Here is a 23569-nt window from a genome sequence, read left to right as displayed (position 1 = left end):
TATCTTTATCGTACCTCCCCAGACTCTGAAAAGAAAAAGAAAAAAAGGGCAAAAGGTTAAGTATTTCATTTTCTGTTCTTTTTATTTCCGAAGTTGGCATCTAGGCAGATAGCTGATTTGAGGTTATATCATTACAGCACACTTGGTTTCTTCTCAGGAAAATAGAATTGGGATTTTAGTGAGAGGTCTGGTTCCTTAACACAGCTAAGCAACAAGGTGCTTTAATTTTAAGACCAACCATGTCTCATGCGCAGCCATGAGAAAGCCAGCTGTGCACTGTCTCTTTTTGCTTCCAGGCCCATGTGCTTCGTAAAGCAGCTCGAGATCCCTCACTACGGCTACAGAAACAGCGTCCCCACCACCACGCCTCGCTCCAACTTGGCCAAAGAGCTGGAGAAATATTCCAAGACCTCGTTTGAATACAACAGTTACGACAGCCATACTTATGGCAAGCGGGCCATAGCTCCCAAGGTGCAAACCAGGGATATATCCCCCAAAGGATATGATGGTAGGAGGTGCACCCTCTTATACATGAGAGTCACGCTTGCCGTTGATAATGTTGTTATTGTGTCTATCCATTTCCTACAAACTGGTGGAGCATGGGGGTCACTCGATGCACGTTGGCAGCCTAGGCTGGTTCCTTCAGCCCCAGGTGCGGGAGAGCAGGCCCTGGGGGAGGGAGGGCGACGCCCTTCCCCCATTATCCCCAGAGCAGAGCAACCGGCTGCTGGCAGGACGTAGAGGCAGACAGCTGTGGGCTCGTCTGCTTCATGCTGCTGTGCTGCTGAGACGGTGTCCTTATCTTTACTAACTTCCTTTAGTAGATGCCCCAACACAGACAAAACCAGGAGAGCCAGGGGTAGCTGCCCAGAGCCCTTGGATTTCGTGAGAAGCTCTGTGTTCCCTCCCTGTTCTCAAGCTGGGATGCACGTCGCATTCATCTGGGGAGACTTTTTAAATTCTCATGCCCAGGGCTGCACCCCAGACCAAGTAAATCAGGCTCCCTGGAGGTATTCCCTGTGTGCAGCATTTTAAAAAAGTCAGCCAGTGATTCTAACATGCAGCCAGGGGTGCACAACTCCTGTGGGTCCCACCGGCCTCCTTCCAGTGGGCTCGGACCCAGGTGTGGGCCTTGGGGAGCCCCCTGTCCTAGCTTTGTAACTTTGTCACTGGCCTTACTTGTAGCTGCCACTACGAAAATAAAACCCATGAAACAGATAAACACTGCGTGTTTCACAGGACAAGATCGTTTATTTTAACTCATGCATACGTGAACCCACTACTGGGGTGTAAACTCTAAACAGACTAGTTCTCATTCACAGAGCTAACTTGGTAAGTAGTTGAAGCACAGAGGGGAAGACTGCATTTCTGTGATTTTACTTATTTATCTAACCACGCTTCTACTTTAAATTCTAGGATATATGGACTTAGTTGGCAGATTTTACCGATGGGGATGTGGGTTGTATGAGTTGGGTGATTCAGGAGTCTCATCTTGGGGTTCACCAGCAGAGGTGAGGAGAGAGAGTTTGAAAGATCTCGGAGCTGCTCTCTGGAAAAGATATTTAATTAAAATCACAACACTCAAAAAAAAAATACATTTAAATTGAATGCTTTGGGAGTTCCAAAACCTTTTTACAATTCTACATTATTTTAGTCATTCTTTGCCTTAATAACAATTAATTTGTATGGTGAATGAAATGTAATATTTATTTGATGTATCTCAGATTGATTACCCTTGCATGTATCAATTCTAAATATATAGGAACAAAGATGGAAGTGGGAAAAGGGAGTGGCTTAGGGTATAACAGAAAATAATTTGGGTTTTTGTAATAACAATTTGCCAATTTCAGGCTTTGTTATAACTTCATTCGATTGCAAATGAGGGCCCAAAAGAATTTGAATCCACATAATTAAGGATTGTGCTTGTAGGATTCCCAGTTCACTGACATTTTGTAGTGATCTGATGGGCACTTTTGCCAGGTGGTCATTGCTACATACGTCTTGCTGCTGTTGTCCTGTGAGACCTGATTTCCTTCACCCCATTGTTCTGGCTGGATCTGGGTGAAGTCGTGACCAGGAGGGCACATGTCTGGTCACAGTGCGCTTCCTCAGGTCTTCCACTGAGGAGCCATGTGATATTAGATACATTAATCTTCCTGTGTGGTAGTTTCCCCAAGAGCAGAGGTAGCGATCGTTCCCCGCCTGCTGGCCGCGTGCGGCTGTCGCGAAGCTCAGCAGACAAGGCTAAAGAGGGGAACTCACGCATGTTAGTATCACTGGCATCTATTCTCACCCCCAGAAAAAACACCTGTTGTTGGAAGTGGGCAGAGCCCTGCTCTTCAGGTGACCCACAAATAAACAAGAACACAGAGCAGAAACTTCAATGCTAGATCTTCGAGAAACTAAGAAAAAGGGGAAGTCAGCCTTTACGACAATCTACTGAGAAGGAAACAGACAACTCCATTCCTCTTCCACAAGATCCACAGTCAAAACAACAAGGGAGGTGCCCATTAAGGATGAGATGGGTAGGCTTAGGTTTCTTGGAGGGTGTGAGCTGGGGAGAGCCATCCCTGTGCCCGGGTGGCAGGCAGTGGACACCACAGAGTGACCAGTGTCTGCAGTCACCCCCAGAGGGCTGTCTCCAAGGTTTGCCTCAGGTGCACAGTGAACTGGGCCATTGCTCCCAAAGAAAAACAGTGAAATGAGCCTCCTGTGGGGCAGGGGAGCATAATGCCTGGGAGCGAGGAGTAGGGTCTGGACGTGCACAGTGGGATAGAGAAGCAGGACCCTTGCCTCAGGCTCTGCGCGTCATACCTTGGCTTCCACCAACTGTGATCAGAAACACTCAGCAAACATTGATTTATCCACCTGCATTCTTCCAGACACTAAATAGTTGCTATCTGTCTGTCTCATCTACCTGTCTGTCTATCCACATGTCTATAGATCTATCCATCCATCCGTCCACCCGCCCACCTATCCATCCCTCCATCCACCATCCATCCCTCCATCCCTCCATCCATCCATCCATGGGCCCACCTATCTATCTATCATCCATCTATCCATCATCTCTCTCTTCTTTCTTTCTCTATAACAAGTTTCAAGTAAGAGATTGTGGGTAAAGAGAAGACAGTGAAACACGTACTCAGGCACAGTGAAGCAAGGCGTCCATTCTGCCTGGAGGAGTTAGCATGAGCTTTACCAAAGTGGCAAATTTTAAACTTGGTCATGAAGCTTGAGTGGAAATTACTAGAGGGCAGGAAACCCACAGGTGAGTGGGAGCTGCCAGCAGGCTGGTGAGGCTGAACTTTAGATGCATGAGAGGAGGGACAGGATGACCCTGAGGCACTGTGGAGACAGCTTTGGGTTGCCTGCCTCGGGGAGGAAGACACAGACACCGTGTGCAGGAGGTGACGCCCAAGGGAAGCCGGGAGACCCTGCGCCCGGGAGCCCCAAGCCGGCATCTCCCCAGCCTCTCCCCCCATGTCTATGTTTTATGGTGAGCTAAGAATGGCCCTTCCATTCTAAAACAGATGGAAAACAACAAAAGGAGGAGAATTAGAATCTCAGCGTTCAGAGCAGTTTTACTGGCGCAGGGTCGCATCACCCGTATGGCCGGTGGCTGTTTCCCAGGACAACAGCCGGATGTGCGGTCCCAGCAGAGACCCCGTGGCCGCCAAGGCTCGACCACTGCCAGGCCCTTCACAGAAAAATTTTCTGAGCGGGTCTAAGCCATCTTCGCTGTGTCTCTGGGCAATTTATCACCACCCTCAGGCTTTGTTTAAAACCTAGAAGCTCCCAGCCCTGAATGGGCCCCTGTCATGAGCCCCCTCTTGGTTATTCCCAGCTTCTAAATTCTCCTGAGCTCAACACTTCTCGATCATCTTTGAAGCCCCCTCTGCTCCTCCAAAGCCTTGTCTCTGATATGCCCACCACACCCACCGTTGTCTGCCCTCCCCTGGTCCAGGCCTCATCACCAGGTGGCCTGGGCTGGCCCTCCGGGGCCCCAGGACCAATCCTCTGGGCTGGGCCTCCCGACCTCCCCCACCTCCTGCCACCAGGCCAGCTTCTCCTGAGAATACCTGCCCTCCCACCCCGTTCTCCTGCCTCCATGCTCTCCCACATTCACCTCTGCTTCCAGAAGCTTCTCCCACAGCCAGATCTCTCGGACAGATGCCCGCCTGCACTCAGCAGCCTCCTCCCAACCTCCTTAGAGCTGCTTGTGCAGAATGAGGGGCACAGGCACGTGCTTCTGAGGGTCAGCCCTGAACCCCACAGGCCGGTGCCAGCAGGGCAGACAGGAGAGTGCAGGGAACACTCAGCCAGCAAGCGCGTGCGAGACCAACAAAGAATCCAGACTCTGATTAGACGCGATAAACCACGTGAGCAAACTGCCTTCAGAGGTAACCGAACAGGACATTCTCACGAAGAAGTGGCTTTTATTCCGCTTAGGACTCTGCATCTGTATCTCACTTTACTTATGGGAAAGCACAGCTGTGGACCCACGTAAAGACTAGGAGTCGCTGCTACAAGTTACGCGGCGTGGACCCCTGAGTCCAACCAGACCTGACGGGGCCAGGCCCCATCCGGCAGCACAAATCCTCAGGAGGCACATCTCTGGACCATATTTGGTTTTGTCTGCTTTTCGCGGAAATTCAGATTGGAAGGACACAGTTATCTATTCCCTACAGGAAACGTTATTTCAGAAGAAAGTGAGACGCACCCACTTAGTAAGACCCTTACAGGCCGAGTAGATTAATAAGGTTGAAGGTGGTTGTTCTGGTTTTCTCATTTGTCGTATTTCATCACTATAAATCCCATGTCGTTTTTCTTTTTCCTGCACGAGAGGACAGGGTACCTGAAGAGGTATCTCTCAGTACGGTGTAAGGTCGGGAGGACCTCTGATGCCGTAAATGCAAGGGTGTCATTCTAAAGGAAAGCAGTTCCATCGCATGAGTTCAGTGATGTGCTGGTGTCTGGAGGGACAGCAATACATTTTGTCCGCGGATTGACTGGAAAATGTTTTGATTGAAAATAGCTCTGTGCGTGGAAAGAAAAAGAAAGTGCGTTTTGACTTTGTTAAAGGGTGGGGGGCTTCCTCAGTTCTGGGCAGTGGGTGGCAAGGGCAGTGGCGGCCTTCCAGTGCCCCCCGCTCTGCGGCGCCCCGTGGTGTCCATGCGATGAGCCCCAGAAACTGTGACTGGTCATAAAAATCAGTGACACTAACGGTTTCGTAAATGTCTTACCAACAGGCGATAATTATTAAAACCAAAGACCTTCATTACCCGAGAGATTTGAAGTATAGAGACTCATTTTCTTTTAGAACAAAGCAGTACATGATTGATGGCCCTTAGTGAAAGGACACTTGTGAAATGAACGCTGTCCTCACTTTCCTCCTGGGTCGCGTGAGCTGACAGGCCCATCAATAAACTGTCCACAGTCCCACCACCTGCTAAAATTCTGGACGGGTCCCATCAACTCAGCGTAATCCAGGAGACGTAGAATCTTTTCATTTAAATATTTGGTAAAGTAGAGGCACTTTCCAGAACTTTGCTGCAGTTTGCTGCGTAGACACACGTGTCCTGTTTACTTTGCTTTAGGAACGGAAATTCCTTCATTTCAAAACAAAACTTCTTCCTTATTTACGGGGACCACATTTCTTTTACCGACCCGGGGTCTAGCCCTCACTAGGGGAAAAATTCCCTCATAAGTGTTAGATCATTTCTCCCACAGTTTTTATCTTCCTATTTTTATAACAAAATTGTAAACGATGTAAAGCCGCAAACTTTAGTCAATTTGGAGAGTCTTGTGAGCTGTGGAGTGGCCTTGCTGCCCTGGTCGGTTTACAGAGCCCAGTGGGCTGGTCCCCCTGCACGCTGCCCCCAGACCCCCGGTCTCTGCTCAGACGTGAGACCCCCGTCTCCCCACTGCTCTGGCTGCTGCTTTGACGTGAGGCTTTCATGGAGGAGAGAGGAGGGAAGGACAGACACACGGACAGTGTGAGGACTGGTCCTCAGGGCTCAAATGACTCTGATTAGCAGAACAGAAGTAACTCCCTTACGAGTTACTCTTCGCGTTGGGCGGGTTTGAGGGTGTGGAAGTGACCTCCGGGTCCGTGCGAGGGGCATCGACACGGCGACAGCTTCCCTGAGGCCGCCGCGCGCTCAGAGCGTTGCCAAGCCACATCCTTGATGTCAGGAAAGCTCAGTCTTCCGTCCAAGGTCAAAAGGTATCAATAGTGAAAGCTTAGCTCTTCTATCACTTGTATAGGAATAGGGTGCTTTGGGGCAGTTCTTGGTGGTGCTGTGATGACCACCCGTGATGTCTGTGAGGTTGTGGTCACTTCCAGACCATACCTGAGTGGGCAGGAAGGAGGTGCTGAGACGCCTGTGCCGCACGAAAGGGTGGCTTGCCAGAGGGGTCCCGGTGCTGCAGAAGGGCCTCCTGGCTCCCTGCAGGCTCTCCCTGCAGAGCAATTCCTCCCTCTGCAGGGTCAGGTGAGCCGCTGATCCCTAAGCCAAGGGCATCCTGTGCCTTTAATGACCAGGGCCCATCTTAATCCATCATCCAGCAATCGTCTTCCCGTCCTTGTGTCAAAAGAGGTTGTGAACAGCTCTAGCAACCATATTTGCTCTTGAGGGCCTGTTGGACTGCTGGGGAGGCTGGCTGTTCAGAAGGACCCGGGAAGCGAAGCTGGGGCGTGTGGAGGACGGTCGTTCCCGCACGAAGGGTGGGGCTGCGGGCGGCACACGGGCATCTGCCCGTCCCTGAAGCCCTGAACGCCTGAGCATTTGCCTTGGCTTATGTGAGTCCACACGTGTGTGCGGCTCTCTCCCCGTCACTGGGCCTCCCCCCGGGTGGCTCTTTATTAGAATCACAGAGGGAAGGGGCTTCTGTCGTGGTCTCGCCTGCACCCTGACTGGAATGCCACTCCCCAAAGCGCAGGTGCTCGCAGGCCCGCAGAGGCCCTACCTGTTCAGCTGGGTCGCCTGCACAGGACAGTGAGCCCCAAATGGCCACTGTGGCCCCTCGTGGCAGGCCGGATCATCCGGTCTCTAGCGGGATGAGGGGTCTACGGGGTCCCCGTCACCCCGGCGAGCAGATGAGCGGTCATAAGGGGAGCCTCCCTCCGGCGGTGATCAGGCTGGTGCGGCCAGTCGCTCCCCACATCTCGGTGGCCGCTCCCTGACCTGAGCGCGCCCTTAATGGTTACGCAGTGGGCCCCCTGCCTCCCGCTTGAGAGCCGTATGCGCTCTTCCCGCTGGTCCCCAGCTCTGCCCGTCCAAACATACACCATGTGAAAAGAGGAAAAAAGGGGGGAAAGCCAGACTTTCTTCGTTCGGGAATCAGCGGGTCGGCGGGCTCCGCGCCCCGCTGGGTACCTGCGCGCCGGCGTGGGCGCCCAGGGAGGGCGGGCGGCGCGGGCGGCTCTTCGGTTGCCGTGGCCCCGGGCGGGGGCCCCGAGTCATCCCTGTCCCCTGTCTCCCCAGCGAAGCGGTACTGCAAGGACGCCAGCCCTAGCAGCAGTGCCGCCAGCACCTACGCGCCCAGCAGCAGCAACCTGAGCTGCGGCGGCGGCAGCAGCGCCAGCAGCACGTGCAGCAAGAGCAGCTTCGACTACACGCACGACATGGAGGCGGCGCACATGGCGGCCACGGCCATCCTCAACCTGTCCACGCGCTGCCGCGAGATGCCGCAGAACCTGTCCACCAAGCCGCAGGACCTGTGCGCCGCGCGGGTACGGCCCGGCAGCGCCCCTGGCGGGGGCCGGGGGCGGGGCCGCGGGCGTGGGCGGGGCCTCGGCGCATCCCCACCTCCACCTCCCGCCCCCGGCGGTCTCGGCCCGGCGGTCCCGCAGGCGCCTCCCCTCCAGAGGCCGGTGCAGACCGTGCGCCCGCTGGCCTCTGCTCGGAGGAGGCCTGACAGCGCGGGGTCCCGGGGGCACACTTTCCAGACCAGGAGAAATCGCCAGGTCTTTTAGATGAACGTGTCCATTTGGGACCCTCCTCTTTAGGACCCAGAGTCACTTCTGGAAACAGAAGGACAGCACGCTGGCCCCTGGCGGTTCCGAGAGCTGCACAGAGAATAGGAAGCTCGAGGACCCGTGCGCCCTGGACCTTAAGCAGAGGAGGGTGGACAGCGCCGCAGTCAGGAGAAACGCAGGACTGCTCCCTCCCGCCCAGCCTGGGGAACAAAGGCAGTGCAGAAATCCCGTTTCCCCACGGGTTCCCAGCCAGGCAATTACCGCCGGCTTCCATTAGTTCAAAACAGCATAGATGCCAAATCGGTGAGCGATACTTAGGGCGCTTCCTCGTCGATGGGCTCCTGGCAGTGGGAGGAAGCTGTGCGGCGGCCGCAGCGCGCAGAGCTGCCCGGCGAGACCACTAGGGGGCCGGGGACGCAGGCGGCGGCGCGGGCGCCTCGTGCTCCCGGCCGGTGAGCGGGCTCGCCGGCCCGCACCTCCTCTCCAGAACAAAGGGTCCCTCCATCGCCAAGTGCTGCTGGGAGTGCGCCTGAGCTCACAGCACTGACCGTAGTTGTTAGAAATAAGTGTAGTTTTTATGAATGGAGAGGGGTCAGTAATTTTATGTTTTGCAAATGCTTTCTTCTCTATTAGTATTTTTATTCCTAGATTTTGGAGGAGTGTCAGGGGCATGCAGTTTCCGTGGAGATCAGGGCTGCTAAAATGCGAGGCTGGCATGGAGGAGATTCTGTTTAAGGGGGGGAAAAAGACAGTAACCCCTTCCAGTTTTTTTCACTTTGTTAAATTTAAACTAAGACAGGCAGAATTATAATCCAACACGATGAAGGCTAAGTTAGTATGAAAGCTGGAAACCAGGAGTGCACTTTGACAAGAAGAGTTCAGGCAGAATAATATGCTATAATTTATCAAGGTAACAGCCCAAAGGATGGGGTTTTCATTCCAAGCATCTCCCCTCCGCTATTACATTCAGAGGAAAGAGCTGCTAGACATCTGAGTAGGCAGCAGGTTTCACGCCAGCTCTGAAATCAAATTGCTCAAGAGAGTGTAACTCTCTGGGAAAAAAAAAATGGAGGATTGTCGGAGGTATTTTGTTTTTTCTTCTCTGCCCTCCATCTGCCCTTCCTTCTCTCCCTCCTCCTGAGAGGCAGGCTCTGAGGAATTCTTGATCTGTTTAAAGCCTCATTAAAAAAAAAAAAAAACACCCCGTACCTCTTCGTTTTTTCTAAAGCTGGTTGACTAAATTGCAGGTTTGCTGAACCATAGAGCAGGTCAGCCCGTGATCACTGCAGCAGTGGTGTGTTGGACTGTGCTTGCACATCTTCCTACTTAAAATGGAAAAGTCTCTCTGCATCATAGGTCTTGTATTAGAAAGTAAATTTTATGTGGGGATTTTTGTTTTGTTTGGTTTCCTACTATATACCCAGAGCCTGTGCCTGATAGGACTCAATAAATATTTGTCCAAAAAATGGAAAAAAAAAAAAAAAAGAAAGTAAATTCTAGTTCCTCTCCTCCATTCTTCTAAATTCTTGTGTTTTCCTCCACTCCAAGTCTTGGAGTATTAGCATCCGTGAAACTAAAGGAGCATTTTAATATGTATACAATTTTAGGTATTTATGTATAATCTGTACACACACATACATTTCTGATCTCTTAAGAGGTCTTTGAACTGGAATAGAATTGAAATTAGGCACTTGTTTTTCTTCTGGCCGGGCTTATTTCTAAAAGCAAAAATGTATTAGGAAGAAAACATATAGATCTCTGATAGGTAAGTGATAGAGAGATGACAGAGAGTCGATAAGAGACAAGAGAGCAAGAGACTGATGGGTGATTAGTAGATAACAGAGAGACGGATGCGTGCCTGCCTCTGCCAGCCAATTTCCCAGCTGCGCGTGGGGAGCAAGGCAGATGGGGGGCCACGTGCGCTCGCCTTGGGCGCTTATACACGTGAGGCTGCAGTGAGCAGTTTCCAGTTTGAACTGTGTCCTGGCGGAAGGCAGGGCTGTGGTCTGGGGGATGGATTCTCATGGTCCCTGCGTCCTTCTGTTCCGCAGAACCCTGACATGGAGGTGGATGAGAACGGGACCCTGGACCTGAGCATGAACAAGCAGCGGCCGCGAGAGGGCTGCTGCCCCATCCTGACGCCCCTGGAGCCCATGTCCCCCCAGCAGCAGGCGGTGATGAACAGCCGGTGTTTCCAGCTGAGCGAGGGAGACTGCTGGGACTTGCCCGTGGACTACACCAAAATGAAGCCCCGGAGGATAGATGAGGATGAGCCCAAAGAGATTACTGTACGTGCTTTTCACCGACTGCCCCCCCACCCCGTCCACTCAGCATGTGAAGTTGGCACGACCGAGGGAAAATGCCCTTGGCACACGCCGTAACAGAAAATGTCTTTCCTCTTGAAAAATGACCTTTAGCTGACTAGGGATTAGAAGACATTTTTGGTTGACCCAGGAGAGATTTAGCACTAACACTGATCAGAGTGAAACAAACCGTTGCCTCCTTTAAATGATGAATTTTATTTTCTAACAAGTGTGTTTTGTTGCAAACGATTTCTGTAGGAAAATGTGTAAACAGCTTACTAGTTCATTTTTTCTGGGTGATAAATTGATAGAATGCAGGGCTTTCCTTGCAGGTAAGGAATTATAATGAGACTCTCAAATACTTAAAATGATTAATTCTGTGCGGTTAATTAGCTGGCTCATTGAAGCAAAGGACAGGGTCTGTTCTCTAAGAAACCTAAAATATGCAGAAGAGCCTACCTACCCCAGCCTAGAACGAAATCATTTTAGTACCGTCACCTAAATCTTTGTTGACTATAATATTACCAAAACACCTATGTCAAGAACATATTTTTGAAGTAGTTACAATTTTCAAATTCAGATCATTAAAATAGTTATCCTTTAGGCTAAGAAAATAAATGGAAAAAAAATGTTCTTTATTAGACTGACTTTTCCTCCAGTGTTCAACTCTGAAAATTATGACATCTTCTTTATCCTCTGAAAAATGAAAATTATTTTTGAACGTAATAGGGAGACCACCATACAAGCAGTAGCATCTTACAGAAACAGGGAGGTGGAGAAAAGGGAAACATTAGCTATTTGTAGGAATTGGCAGGGAAGGCACCTGTTTATAAGGCCATTACATCAAAAGCTTATTATGCTTATTCTTCAAACTGATTTAAGTATCCAGGCATCTTAAAGGAGAATAGAATCTGAGCAGCAAGCTAAATTCCAAAGTATTTTTTTCTCCTACAGTGTTAAATCGTTACTACCAAATAAGGCATGGTAGTTGAATCTTCGAATTTATTTTAATTAAAATTAAGCCCCATAAAAGGACAGCACTATTTCCATCATAAGGTGTCACACAAGTGAAAACCCTTGCACTCCAGAAACACGTTTGCTGAACATCGCCACCTGTAGGAACTTCTAGGTTACTGCAAGGGCCCCAATTAACCAAAGTAGGTACATTCTATTAAAAAAAAAAGAAAAGAAAAGAAAAGAAAAGAAAAGAAAAAAAGGGTTGCCTAAGAGTATTGTAAAATCACAGCGTCAGTCTAAACTGGGCTTCCCTTGCCTTGGGACTTAAAGCACATACAATACTTCTGTAGTGTAGGCTACTTACCAGAGGTTGTTAGAAGCCCCCGAGTCTAAAATATCTTTGGGTAAAAATGCTTAAGCTCCTCCCAGTGATGTTGGATAAAGTGCCGTAGGTCTTAAACCCAGGTGAGCAAGGTCCACCGAGCAGCCTCTCTGCCTGCCAGCCCGCTTATCTGTCCCTCCTGTCGGTACAGCTTCAGGAATTTCAATAAGGAATTTGAATTTGCCCACTGACAGGTTACCCTAAGTTTAGGAATTTAGAGCAAGTGATGAGAAATTAAAGTCCCCCAAAGAGAGAGATACTCTTTGGACGAAATTGGGTTTGCATCCTCAGGGTGAGGGTGCGTTGTGACTTTAAGGGTAAGGTGGGGAGAGGTGGACAATGCCGGGCAGCCATCCCCTGGGGGGACGCAGCCTCTGGTCTGTGTATCGAGCCGTCATCGGTGTGGCCCTGAAGCTGTGTTCTGCCCGCAGCCGGAAGACTTGGATCCCTTCCAGGAGGCTCTAGAAGAAAGAAGGTACCCGGGGGAGGTGACCATCCCGAGCCCCAAGCCCAAGTACCCCCAGTGCAAGGAGAGCAAGAAGGACTTGATAACGTAAGCATGACGTGAGGTGAAATTATCACTCTTCTAAACCTTCCCTTTCTTTGGCTTATCTTTAAACCGGGTCTGTATATGCCTTGCCGTTTGAGCATGCGACATGCGCAGCGTACAAATGTCCCCAACTGCCAGTCGGGTAGAGCGAGAGGCCAGCCGTGGACGCGCTTGTTCTGAGCGATGCTCTGTGCTATGGAGACATCATTTCCATGTAATCCTGTGCATTTTGCAGCTTTTCTTCAGGGCGCTTAAATCCCTGTGCAGACATTGCAGCTAAACTGGAAACAATGAAACTTTTTTCAAGTTTTTTTTTTGAAACATACTTACTATTTTGGCTGTTTTTGTTTTTGTTTGGTGGCAGATGTCCAACACCAAGGTGTGATGGGAGTGGTCATGTGACTGGTAATTACGCCTCACATAGAAGGTGTGCCTTCATTTTTCTCATGGTGGATTCTGTCTTTTCAATTTATTGTTTTCAGCTTACCTCAACAATGCTGTCCAAGTACAAACGTTGAATTATGTGTCACCCCTTTAAGTGCTATATGTTGACCTTCAAAAGCATGCTAATTGACGTGTTGTATAATGTCTTTTATTTTGAAACAAACTACCTAAATTTGGAAAATGACTTACAAACATTGAGACCAAAGAACACAAATATTTGAATCTTATTTTTTAAAGTTTCTGGAAAGACATGTTTCCTTAAATTTCTATGTAAACATGAATTAGTTAATTATACCAACAAAATTCAATATACAGCACTTGCCCCATCGCTTTTCTGCATTCAACTTTTTAATTTCAGTTTTATGTTGTGTTTGTTCGGGAACGTAAGCTGGGCCTCGGGGCTACTCACCTGACTCTCCCGCCCTGTCTTACAGTCTGTCGGGCTGCCCGCTGGCTGACAAAAGCATTCGAAGTATGCTGGCCACCAGCTCACAAGAACTCAAGTAAGATTTAACGAAAATCCTTCTCTTTCTAAAATCTATTCACTTGGTAGTAACAAAAAGGACGTGTCGTTTGAAAAGAAAAAATGTCTTTAAAAAGCCACCTGTGTGCGTCAGCGCCTCAATTCAGCACACGTGACTGGTCTTCAGGATTTTAGTCACTTCTCTGGACAATCCATCTGCCTTTTCCCTCTCATTTACCTCCAGCTTTTTCATATCGTATCCTTCTTCTATCTTGAATTTTCTAAAGCATAGATATTTTCTCTCTAGATATGCATGCACGTGGAAGGGAAGTTTTACAGAGTTACTCAAACTTTTAGGCAGTGATTGATTGTAATGTAAAAAGTCAAAAATTGATTTCTTAAAAGTCAGTAGTTAATATGATCACTTTAAAAATGGATATTTAAATAGCACGAATGACAAAAACCCACCATGACCGTAGCTAATTCCTTCAGTATACCGAGGTTATAGCTATTGAGACTCCTTAGGGCAGTGATAACTCACAGTTAACTAAGACTTTTACCAATGCACAGACAACACGGCCCTCTCTCTCCTCTGAGCCTGTAATTTTCTCTATCTTTTCAGCATGAATCTGGTCAGCTACATTTACACCACCAGACTAAGGGTTTTCTTCTTTGTGTGTGTGTGTGTGTGTGTGTGTGTGTGTATACACACACATATATATACGTATATATATATATATATATATATATATATATATATATACACACACACGTACATATGCACATATATACATCCATATTCAGTTACTAGACAGGTTTTGGAAGAAGTCAGTCCAAGCCATAGACAGCAGATTAAGACCTCTGGTCATCTAGTTAGAATGGATATTCAGGTGTCTGTAAGGAAAGAAGAGCAAGACTTGAACATTCCAGAACATAATGAGAACCAAGATCCCCAAATAATTGCTTTTAATTACCTGGCCTGTTATAAAAATCATCACGTCAAATTGCTCGGCTTCCATTTTGTTTGGAAATGGCTTTATTTCCAATGCAGAGAAGATTCTGTTTTCAGACTCCGTTGGATTCCTTTCCCAAGGACCCCACCCCGTGCTCCCACTCCCTCGAGACAGACCAGGGCCTCCGCAGAGTGCGGGTTCTGTTTCACACCGTGTCATTTTTTACAGGATCCCTGTCCAGGGCCCTAGCGCCATAGATCACCTGCTCATGTTCAGTGACCTACTGAACTAGCCCTTCCGGCACGAGACCCTGGGAGTCCTCTTCATGGCGTGTAAACACCAGGAGGTCGTCCTCTTACTTAACAGCTGTAAAGTCTGTAGCCGTCCTCGCGGTGCCTGACGGACAAATAGCTTTTAGAACCTCAGATGGACAGAATTAGCAAGAGCCACCCAGGCCGCTGTGTTAAGACCTCTTTTTTCCATGGCTTGAAACCATATTCCCCTCACGATCAAAACGTGGTTAACTGCACTTGGAACTTGGCTAACATCAGAACGTGGCAACTTCCCTTTGACTCTCTTGATGAGGAATGCTTTGCCATCTCCAGTTCCAACAGGCCCGCTGTAAACAGGGAAACAGCCTGTGGACGACTTGCATCTGGTGTGGCTTCTCCTTGGTGGTCTCCAGACCCCAGAGACCAGAGTAGGCTTCTGATGGGTCTGGTTTTCATGGCTTTGCACCCTCTGACTTTGGTCTTGGAAGGTCGTGTTGATCTGAAGTCCCAGGCAGACCTGCTTCTCCTCCGGTGTTGGCACTTTCTTCTTGTCGTGAGTTCTTGGAAGATGGTGTGATGGTCCGTACCATCCGCATCTTCAGAGCGCTCTTCACATCCTCCTGGGCGGCGTCAGGCCGTCTGTTCCCTCCTCCCTCCCTCCTCCTGGGGGTCGGGGTGGGAGGTGAGTACCTTCCAGAGGGCGGTGGCTTCTCCTGATTTACGCTGATCTAAAGGCCACAGTCACCTGTAACTTGTCTTTGCAGCAAGTGAATCCCACTTCAATTGACCCTTTTTCTGGGAAATCCAAACTTGACAAATTTTCTGAAATGATTTGTTTTTAAGAATTGATCTTCAAAACTAGGGATTTCACTTACATGTCTACTATAAATAATCTGATATTTAAATGACCATTTTTTACTTGATGATAAGTCTTTCTCAACTGAGGGAACCATATATTTTAATGCATTTTTTTTTAATCTTTTAATTGATGACAGCCCTCCATCCATGGCTTTTTCATGCGGGTCACAAAGGCTTTCCTGTGCACAGGAGCAGAGATGAATCCCTTTAGGATTTGCAACTGCTTTCTCTAGAATAATTCATGCATGTGCCCTTTTCAATAGCTTATTCTTCACATATGTACTTTAAAAGCTTTGGTCAATTTCCACTGCATAGCCTCTTGCCTGATTGAGAGAGTCCTTGTGTGATGCAGTGATCTCCACTTCTTCATAGAGACACCTTAGGAAGTGGGTCCCAATTGCCTCAAAAATGTTTCTCACTTCTGCATCAGCTAAGAAATAGAACCTCCTGGGAATGTTCCTCTTGTCACTTCTGATGTTGAATTTTGTTAGCTGGCCGTTAACAGGACATTCTTGATCTCAGACAGACGAGTTTCGCCAGATACTCTCTGGGTCTTGGGTCCTCCATCCTCTTAAACTTCCTGAGATAAGACCTTGCTCCATTCTCATCCAGAACAGCACATGTGGGATAGTCTTAAAAAGAAGCCGATCGTGTTGTCGAATTATGTACAATATGTAAACTGAACCTGTATTAAAATGTAATGTGTTCGTGAATATCATTCAGTCTCTGCAACTATTGCTTTCTTGTCCCTGGTCCGTCTGGCGTAGAAAACGGGTTGGTGGCTGGGTCAGAGGCAGGTGACAGCACTGGTGGAGGGAGCCCCAGAGGCAGGCGAGGGAACCCGAGATGACCGCGACCCAGGGCCCCGAGACTAGCAGACCCTCTCAGGCTGATGTTTATGATGCTACACAGATGCCCAGGAACAGCCGCCCCCCTTAGAGGACTCCTGACTGTGAGGTTCATTGAGACCCCAGGCCAGGAAAAAAACAAAAGAATGAAATTGTCCAAATGAATGTGATTTTTTTGGTGAGGACTCTGCCTAACATGAGGGAAGTTTCTTCTCTAAAAGTTTCATTGGCTAAGATCCCCTGAAAGTAGCAACCTGAAAGAACTTGCAAATCACATCACATCATCCTCAGCCTTTTTTTTTTTTTAAGAAACCACATCCTCCCAGCCAGAAATTATTTTTCCTACTTCCAGATGCAAGATCAGCACAGGCACGGGCATGATGTAGGTGTTTTAGCCACCTCCATGACCGGTTTAAACCGATTAAAAACTGACTTAAATCAGAGGCAATTAGCTCTAAAAACAGGCCCCCAAATTGGCTTCCATTTATACTCAGTTGGCCACATTTAGATTCTCCCTTGTTATTCCTGTCTTTGTCTTATAGAACCAGAATCCCTGGTTAATGAGGGCCCTTGCAGGAGAAGTAATTGTCCGTCCCTGGTTCTCTTTACTTCTTCACCTTTGAACTTTGATTTAATCCTCGTGGGGTGGGTGGGGTCCTCCTTTGTGTTCTCTGACATTTAAATAGTTCTCGTGTGTTCTGTCTTTCCGAGGTATGTCTCCCAGGTATTTTCACCTTAGACATAGAGGAATTTTAACCACATACTCAAAAAAAAAAAAAAAAAAAAAAAAAAAAGCCTTGTTTAAAACCTGGTTACATTTATTTAAATAAAAGAATTAAAATTTTGAACTTAGGCCAAGATATGACTTTTCTCTAAGGGCGCCTTATTTCTAGAATTTCCGAGGGCTTATTTCTTCAGCTATGCGTGTCGTGCTGGCGTTGGGAGGGTTATTTACCAGGGTCTAGTAGAACCACACTCCGCCCACAGCTTCCACTCTTTCGGGTGCAGGAAGTTCACCCGCTTTCACTGCATACCAGGTTCTGAGAACTGATCCTCATTTCTACCATCTTCTGCCTTCCCGGTTCACAGTAGTAAATCCAGGGGACTTTGTGAATTACAACTGCCGTGGACTGAGGGCTGTGGCCTTCACAGAGGACGTGTCTCCGCGTGGAAGGATGTGTGGACCCCTCTGTACAGTTAACTCCTTACGGCAGAAGTTATGCTGAGGTTCTGGCCCTCGTGTTGGGGGAGGCATGTGATACGTGATCTTTCACTTCAAGGAGTACCTTTCGGATGACCTCCTTTCAGTTAGAAAGTCATTTTATGCTGCAGCAGCAGAGCCACCTGAGCACACCTGGTGCGTACGTGTGAGTGTCTGTGGGGGAGAAGGGCGCCAGCCTCGGGCACCTGGGGCGCATGTCACACCACCTGGTGCATACGTGTGAGTGTCTGTGGGGGAGAAGGGCGCCAGCCTCGGGCACCTGGGGCGCATGTCACACCACCTGGTGCATACGTGTGAGTGTCTGTGGGGGAGAAGGGCGCCAGCCTCGGGCACCTGGGGCGCATGTCACACCACCTGGTGCATACGTGTGAGTGTCTGTGGGGGAGAAGGGCGCCAGCCTCGGGCACCTGGGGCGCATGTCACACCACCTGGTGCATACGTGTGAGTGTCTGTGGGGGAGAAGGGCGCCAGCCTCGGGCACCTGGGGCGCATGTCACACCACCTGGTGCATACGTGTGAGTGTCTGTGGGGGAGAAGGGCGCCAGCCTCGGGCACCTGGGGCGCATGTCACACCACCTGGTGCATACGTGTGAGTGTCTGTGGGGGAGAAGGGCGCCAGCCTCGGGCACCTGGGGCGCATGTCACACCACCTGGTGCATACGTGTGAGTGTCTGTGGGGGAGAAGGGCGCCAGCCTCGGGCACCTGGGGCGCATGTCACACCACCTGGTGCATACGTGTGAGTGTCTGTGGGGGAGAAGGGCGCCAGCCTCGGGCACCTGGGGCGCATGTCACACCACCTGGTGCATACGTGTGAGTGTCTGTGGGGGAGAAGGGCGCCAGCCTCGGGCACCTGGGGCGCATGTCACACCACCTGGTGCATACGTGTGAGTGTCTGTGGGGGAGAAGGGCGCCAGCCTCGGGCACCTGGGGCGCATGTCACACCACCTGGTGCATACGTGTGAGTGTCTGTGGGGGAGAAGGGCGCCAGCCTCGGGCACCTGGGGCGCGTGTCACACCATAGACACGACCTGCTGGGACCCGATGAGCAACACACACCTGAGATTTAGACGAGACTCGGAGCCTCCTCTGCGCGCCTGGCCCTCGAGAAGGTGGGGGGCTTGGACCTACCTCTCAGGTGTGGACACTGAGTCTGGGCAGTTGGGCAGCTCAGTCAGTAAGTGGCCGTCACCACACTTGGCCCAAGCGCCTTTTCCACACTTCATGCTACCGTTTCAAAATTAGTATCCCTTTAGGGGTGTTGGTTTTCGATGGAGAATTAAAGGTTTATGCTTAACTACATAAAAATACAAATTCTGAGTTTCTTTCTCTGAAGCTTTTAGCTTTAGGTCTCATGCAGTGTTTTCTCATAAACCACACGGGGGACTAAACAGGGGATTGGGTCCTGTGAAGCTAAACTTCCAGGTGGGACATGACCAGCAGTCGTGGAAAACTGTTCACAGGGGTTTTGTCATCCCCAGGAAGAACCTCGTCCCACAATTTCTATTTCAACATCTGTAAAATGTTGATAAAGTCTGCGCTGCAGCACTTTTCTAAAAATACCCTAAGAAATACAGCTTGCGGCAGATAGATTTTCATTTAACCATAAGTAAGGTCAATTTAAAATAAGTCCCATATAGGAAATTCAGGGGAGCACAATATAGGAAAACTTCCACAATAAAGATGTTTGAGGATGACTCCAGTTATACACACACACACACACACACACTCACCCACAGAGACACACACATGCTCACACACACGCTCACGCAAACACACTCACACAAACACACACTCACACACGGACACACTCTCACACGGACACACACACACACTCACTCACATACACTCACTCACACACATACACTCGCACGCACACACACTCTCTCACGAACATGCACACACTATCAGTCTCACACAACACTCTCACACTCACACCCACACGCATAGATTCGCACACACACACTCACACAAACACACTCTCGCGCACGCACTCACACATACAAATACACACGCTAACACACCCAGTCACACAGACACACGCACACACAATCAGTCACCCACTCACACACACACTCAGATGCACACACTCACACACGTGTGCACACACTCAGTCTCACACAACACTCACACGCATAGATTTGCACACGCACTCACACAAACTCACTCACACTCTCATGCACGCACTCACACATACAAATACACACGCTAACACACACAGTCACACACTGACACACGCACACAAAATCACATGTCTCCCACTCACACACACACTCTCAGATGCACACACACACATGCGCACACACTCTCACAGTCTCACACAACACTCACACGCATAGATTTGCACGCGCACACACACACTCTCGTGCATGCACTCACACATACAAATACACGTGCTAACACAACACAGTCACACACTGACACACACGCACACACAATCACATACACACCCACTCACACACATGCTGACACACGTGTGCACACTCGCACACTCACACTCATGCACACACTCACACATGCACAAGCTCTCACACTCACACACTCACATTCCCATGAATGAATGCACAAACATATAGTGAATAAAGCAATGCCGCATGGCTCAGGCCTGCGTTCGCTGAGTTTCTTATTAAGGAAGGGTTTGGGGGGAAAGCCTGGGTTCTTCTCTCTGTTTCTGGAACAGGCGGACTTAGCCACGTAGCGTCATAGGGCCCAACTCCCTGGATGCTGGCCCAGCTGCCAAGTGTCATTGGGTTGTTTGCTGTTGTAACTGGATCCGCCAAGAATCTCCCTTCCTGCTTCTTCTCTTTCTAATAGCCGACATTAGACTCATTATTTAAATCCCTTCTTTTAATATTTATTTATTTGGTTGTGCCGGGTCTTAGCTGCCACAGGTGTGCTCCTTAGTTGCGACTCCAGGGCTCCTTCGCGCAGCTTGCAGGCTCCTTAGTTATGGCATGTGAACTCTTAGTTGCGGCATGTGGGATCTAGTTCCCTGACCAGGGATCAAACCCGGACCCCCTGCATTGGGAGCATGGAGTCTTAACCACTGCGCCACCAGCGAAGTCCCTAGACCCAGATTATTAAGGGAGAGTTCCAGGGGGTTGAGTCTGGGGTTATGTTTTAATCACCTTTAACCATATTCACATGCAAATCAATGAAAAACAAAACAAAGCAAAAAAAAAGAGAAAAGCATTGATATTTAATTTATTTTATAAAGGGATCTGTGCTTTACAAAAGCATCTGTAGAGTTCTCTGGCAGTATTTGAATGCAGTCTAGGTGTGTTTGTCTTTGGTTTGTTTATTCTCCACCATCTTCCAGGTTTGGGTGCAGGTTATGAGGAGGTTTGCAGAGTGAAAAAACAGACTTCCGTCGTCAAAGAAAGGCACAGGGGTAGGAGGGAAGTTGACTAATCAAGACACAGCTTTGTGTCAATAAACTCTTTGTGCAAAACAAAACACAGAGACCGGCCTCTCCCGTCAGAGGGGCGTCAAGTCCTCATCTGGGAAATGGGAGAGTCCTGGTACCCAGCTCACTGTAGGTGTTCAGTTAGTGTCATCGTCACCGTGGCAACACACACAAGTCCCACAGCTCCTGTTAAACTGCTGGGTTTTGTGCCAACACTAAACAGAGTTCAAAGGAGGAAAATGTAAGCGTTAGTTTAACGTTTACTTAATGACTTCTGTGACCTCCCTGAAATAAGGAGAACTTTAATTCACTCCAGAATCTTCTGAGCCTCTGGCTTTGGAGGACTTTATAGCAAGTCCTCTAATTTAGAAAGAAAAATAAAGAGAAGAAAGACACTGCAGCAGTTACATCCGTTGGAACCCTGGGGGTGGGCGGTGATTGCAGAAAGGGGTGCCTGTGTGCTGGGCTCTCCCTGCCATGTTTCTGCAGTGCCTGTGCGTATGTGTGCGCACGTGTGCGTGTGTGCACGTGCGTGTATGCAGGTGTGCACGTGTTCATCTGCGGGCCAGCACAGGTGTTCTCACGTCTGGCTGTCGCCATCAGCGAGTGGGCAGCGTACTGCTGCCCCAGGAATCATTTCCGCCCCTCTGTGCTCACACCCCCTCAGTAAAGACGGATGTTCTGCAAAGTCCCTGAGCTTCGAGTCAGAAGCAAAAACCGGGAGAGGGCATCTCCCGGAAAACCATAAACAGAGCTGTTTCATTCTTTCGTTTTAAAAACTTGTGATCCGCACCCAGAGATAAGACACCGTTTCTGCTTTCAAGGCACCATGGCCAGTCCCGTGCAGGGCATCCTGGGAGGCGACCATCGGGGTTGGGGGGGCGGCTGGGGAGCAGAGGTCGTGGGCCGGGGCCTGAGCTCAGCTGGTCCAGGCGCGGGCAGCAGATGGACGCACCGAGGACGGGAGGAGGCCGTGCAGTCGGGGCCGCGGAGGGGCAAGCGAGGGGCCGGGCAGAGCTGGCTGCGGGGAGCATGGTCCGGGCAGGGGACCGGAGCCCCGAGCCCCACTCAGCCAGGATGGGGGTGGAAGCAGAGGGGAGCCAGCCGTCCAGGCCGAAGCAAGGCTCATTGCAGGCGGTCTGTCATACCGAGCACCGCCCCACGGGAAGGTGCCTTGGCTTGGCCCCCTGCGCTCTTAGGGATCCCTTCTCTCCTCAAAATGAGGGATTTGCTGGGTGGGCCGAAAGGCTGCCCTAAAATCTGGGCTTCGTCGGCTCGTAGAAACTGAATTTTTAAGTTGTTCATTGGTGCCTCATCATCCATTTTCATTGAAACTAAATGAAACGTGATGAATGTGGACCAGATCCCCGATCCACTGTCAGCCAGGTCACAAACTAATTAAAGTCTTGTGTGAAAGCTCTGTAGATCCGAACCATCCTCCTTAGGGCTCCTGGTCGAGGGGTTTCACTGCGGCAACCCCTGTTCCCTGGCCCTGGAGAGGCAGCGTCCTTTTTTGTTAACTCAGGTGTGGATTCAGCTGGCATCCGTGTTTCACTTCACCTTCAACCTGCCTCACTTGCTGTCTTCTGGGCTAAACCAATCTCTCCTGTCACCTGAACAGTCCATACACTGGCCATTTAAAGACCAGCTGGCAGTGGCCACTGTGTCTGACCTGAGAGGAAGCCCTCCTGGGGATGGCGCTGAATAGCTAACTTAAAGCTGGCCTTGAGATTTTCATGTTTTTTTTTATTGTGACAAACTTGGGGAAGATTTTAAATCCAGAACAAGGCCATGAAAAAGGCCTTCCTTACAAAATATTTCTTAGCATTCCATTCCTCCGTTTTGAAATGGTGAAATTTTAATACAGATACCAGACAGTACTGAATCATACTATTTCTAAATAAGTAGAACACAATTTGTCATCTAATCCAAGCTAAAATAATCCACCTAATACAAACTATTTGAAAATGACTCTTTGAATAAATTTAATTTCTAACTGCAAAATTACTTTTCTTTATACAATTAAGAATATAAAACATACAGCATATTTGGTGCATGTGAACAGAAGGAAAAAATATTTTCCTTACAATTTTAAATACTGCCATTTTAAAGGTATTTTAAATGTATGGACATATGTATTTAAATATGCTGTATGTCAATGTGTCAACACACACTTATGTGAATACATGTATTTTGTTGCCTGTGTTGTCAGGCCAGGATTCAAAGCCAGACACATGGCCCTTCACAAAACATGTTGAATTGGCTGAGCCTTCTCCATACGTTACATCTAGTTAAATTTGGCCTTTCCTAATTATTGGGAATCTGGTCCCATTTTCATTTCATTCTGGGCTCCTCTGGGGCAGTTCTGACAAATGGCCTTCCTTCAAGCTCAGCGGCTGGTCACCACCCCAGCCCTGAGCTACAGGAGAAGCTGCTTCTGTGAAGGGAATGAAGGTCTGACCAGCCAGGAGCAGGTTACGTCGGCCTTTAATTGTAAATTTGAGGTTTTATTCCCGTAAACACTTCACTAATTTATAGTTCCCTGGAGCAAAATGAGCGAAACTGGAAATAAAGTAGACGTTCCCTTTGGGAAATTACCAGCAAGGATCTTGGAGGGCATTTTTTGGTAGCAATTTCAGGAAAGAGAACCATCCTCTTTGGGTTTCTTTCTTGATTGGAAAGACCGGCTCTGAGCGTGTGAGGGGGGCGTTTGACGGGCCGGGGAGCTCTGGGGAGCCGAGATGCTTGTAGGGAACCATCCCACCTGTCTGCACATTTGACCCGTCTGTGTACGTAACGTACCTGTGTACTTGTCCCTAAACATGGTCCCTGATCTTCCAGGAGCCACAATTCAAGGAAAATCACATCCCTTCTATTCTATTCTCTCTTTTTTGTATTTTTACAAAGAGAGACGTGTTCCAGACACCTGTGG

General features: G+C 49.1%; 1 protein-coding gene across 7 annotated transcripts in view; it reads left to right on the top strand.

Annotated features, from left to right (window-relative positions):
- The window catches only part of MYT1L (myelin transcription factor 1 like), a gene marked incomplete at both ends in the record, with an annotated part of 138470 nt that overhangs the window by 57346 nt on the left and 57555 nt on the right, over positions 1 to 23569 (top strand). For all 7 annotated transcript variants that reach the window (XM_082642425.1, XM_082642422.1, XM_082642424.1 and 4 more), the window contains 5 exons: positions 297 to 508; positions 7488 to 7735; positions 10033 to 10269; positions 12055 to 12176; positions 13052 to 13120. In XM_082642425.1, coding sequence (XP_082498551.1) covers positions 297 to 508; positions 7488 to 7735; positions 10033 to 10269; positions 12055 to 12176; positions 13052 to 13120 — 888 coding nt within the window. The remainder of the gene's footprint in view (positions 1 to 296; positions 509 to 7487; positions 7736 to 10032; positions 10270 to 12054; positions 12177 to 13051; positions 13121 to 23569) is intronic.

This window comes from Mesoplodon mirus (assembly GCF_964341445.2).
Source record: "Mesoplodon mirus genome assembly, chromosome: 14".
Taxonomy (NCBI): domain Eukaryota; kingdom Metazoa; phylum Chordata; class Mammalia; order Artiodactyla; family Ziphiidae; genus Mesoplodon; species Mesoplodon mirus.
Note: the sequence above shows the minus strand (reverse complement) of the source record. Positions and strands in the feature narration are given on the sequence as shown.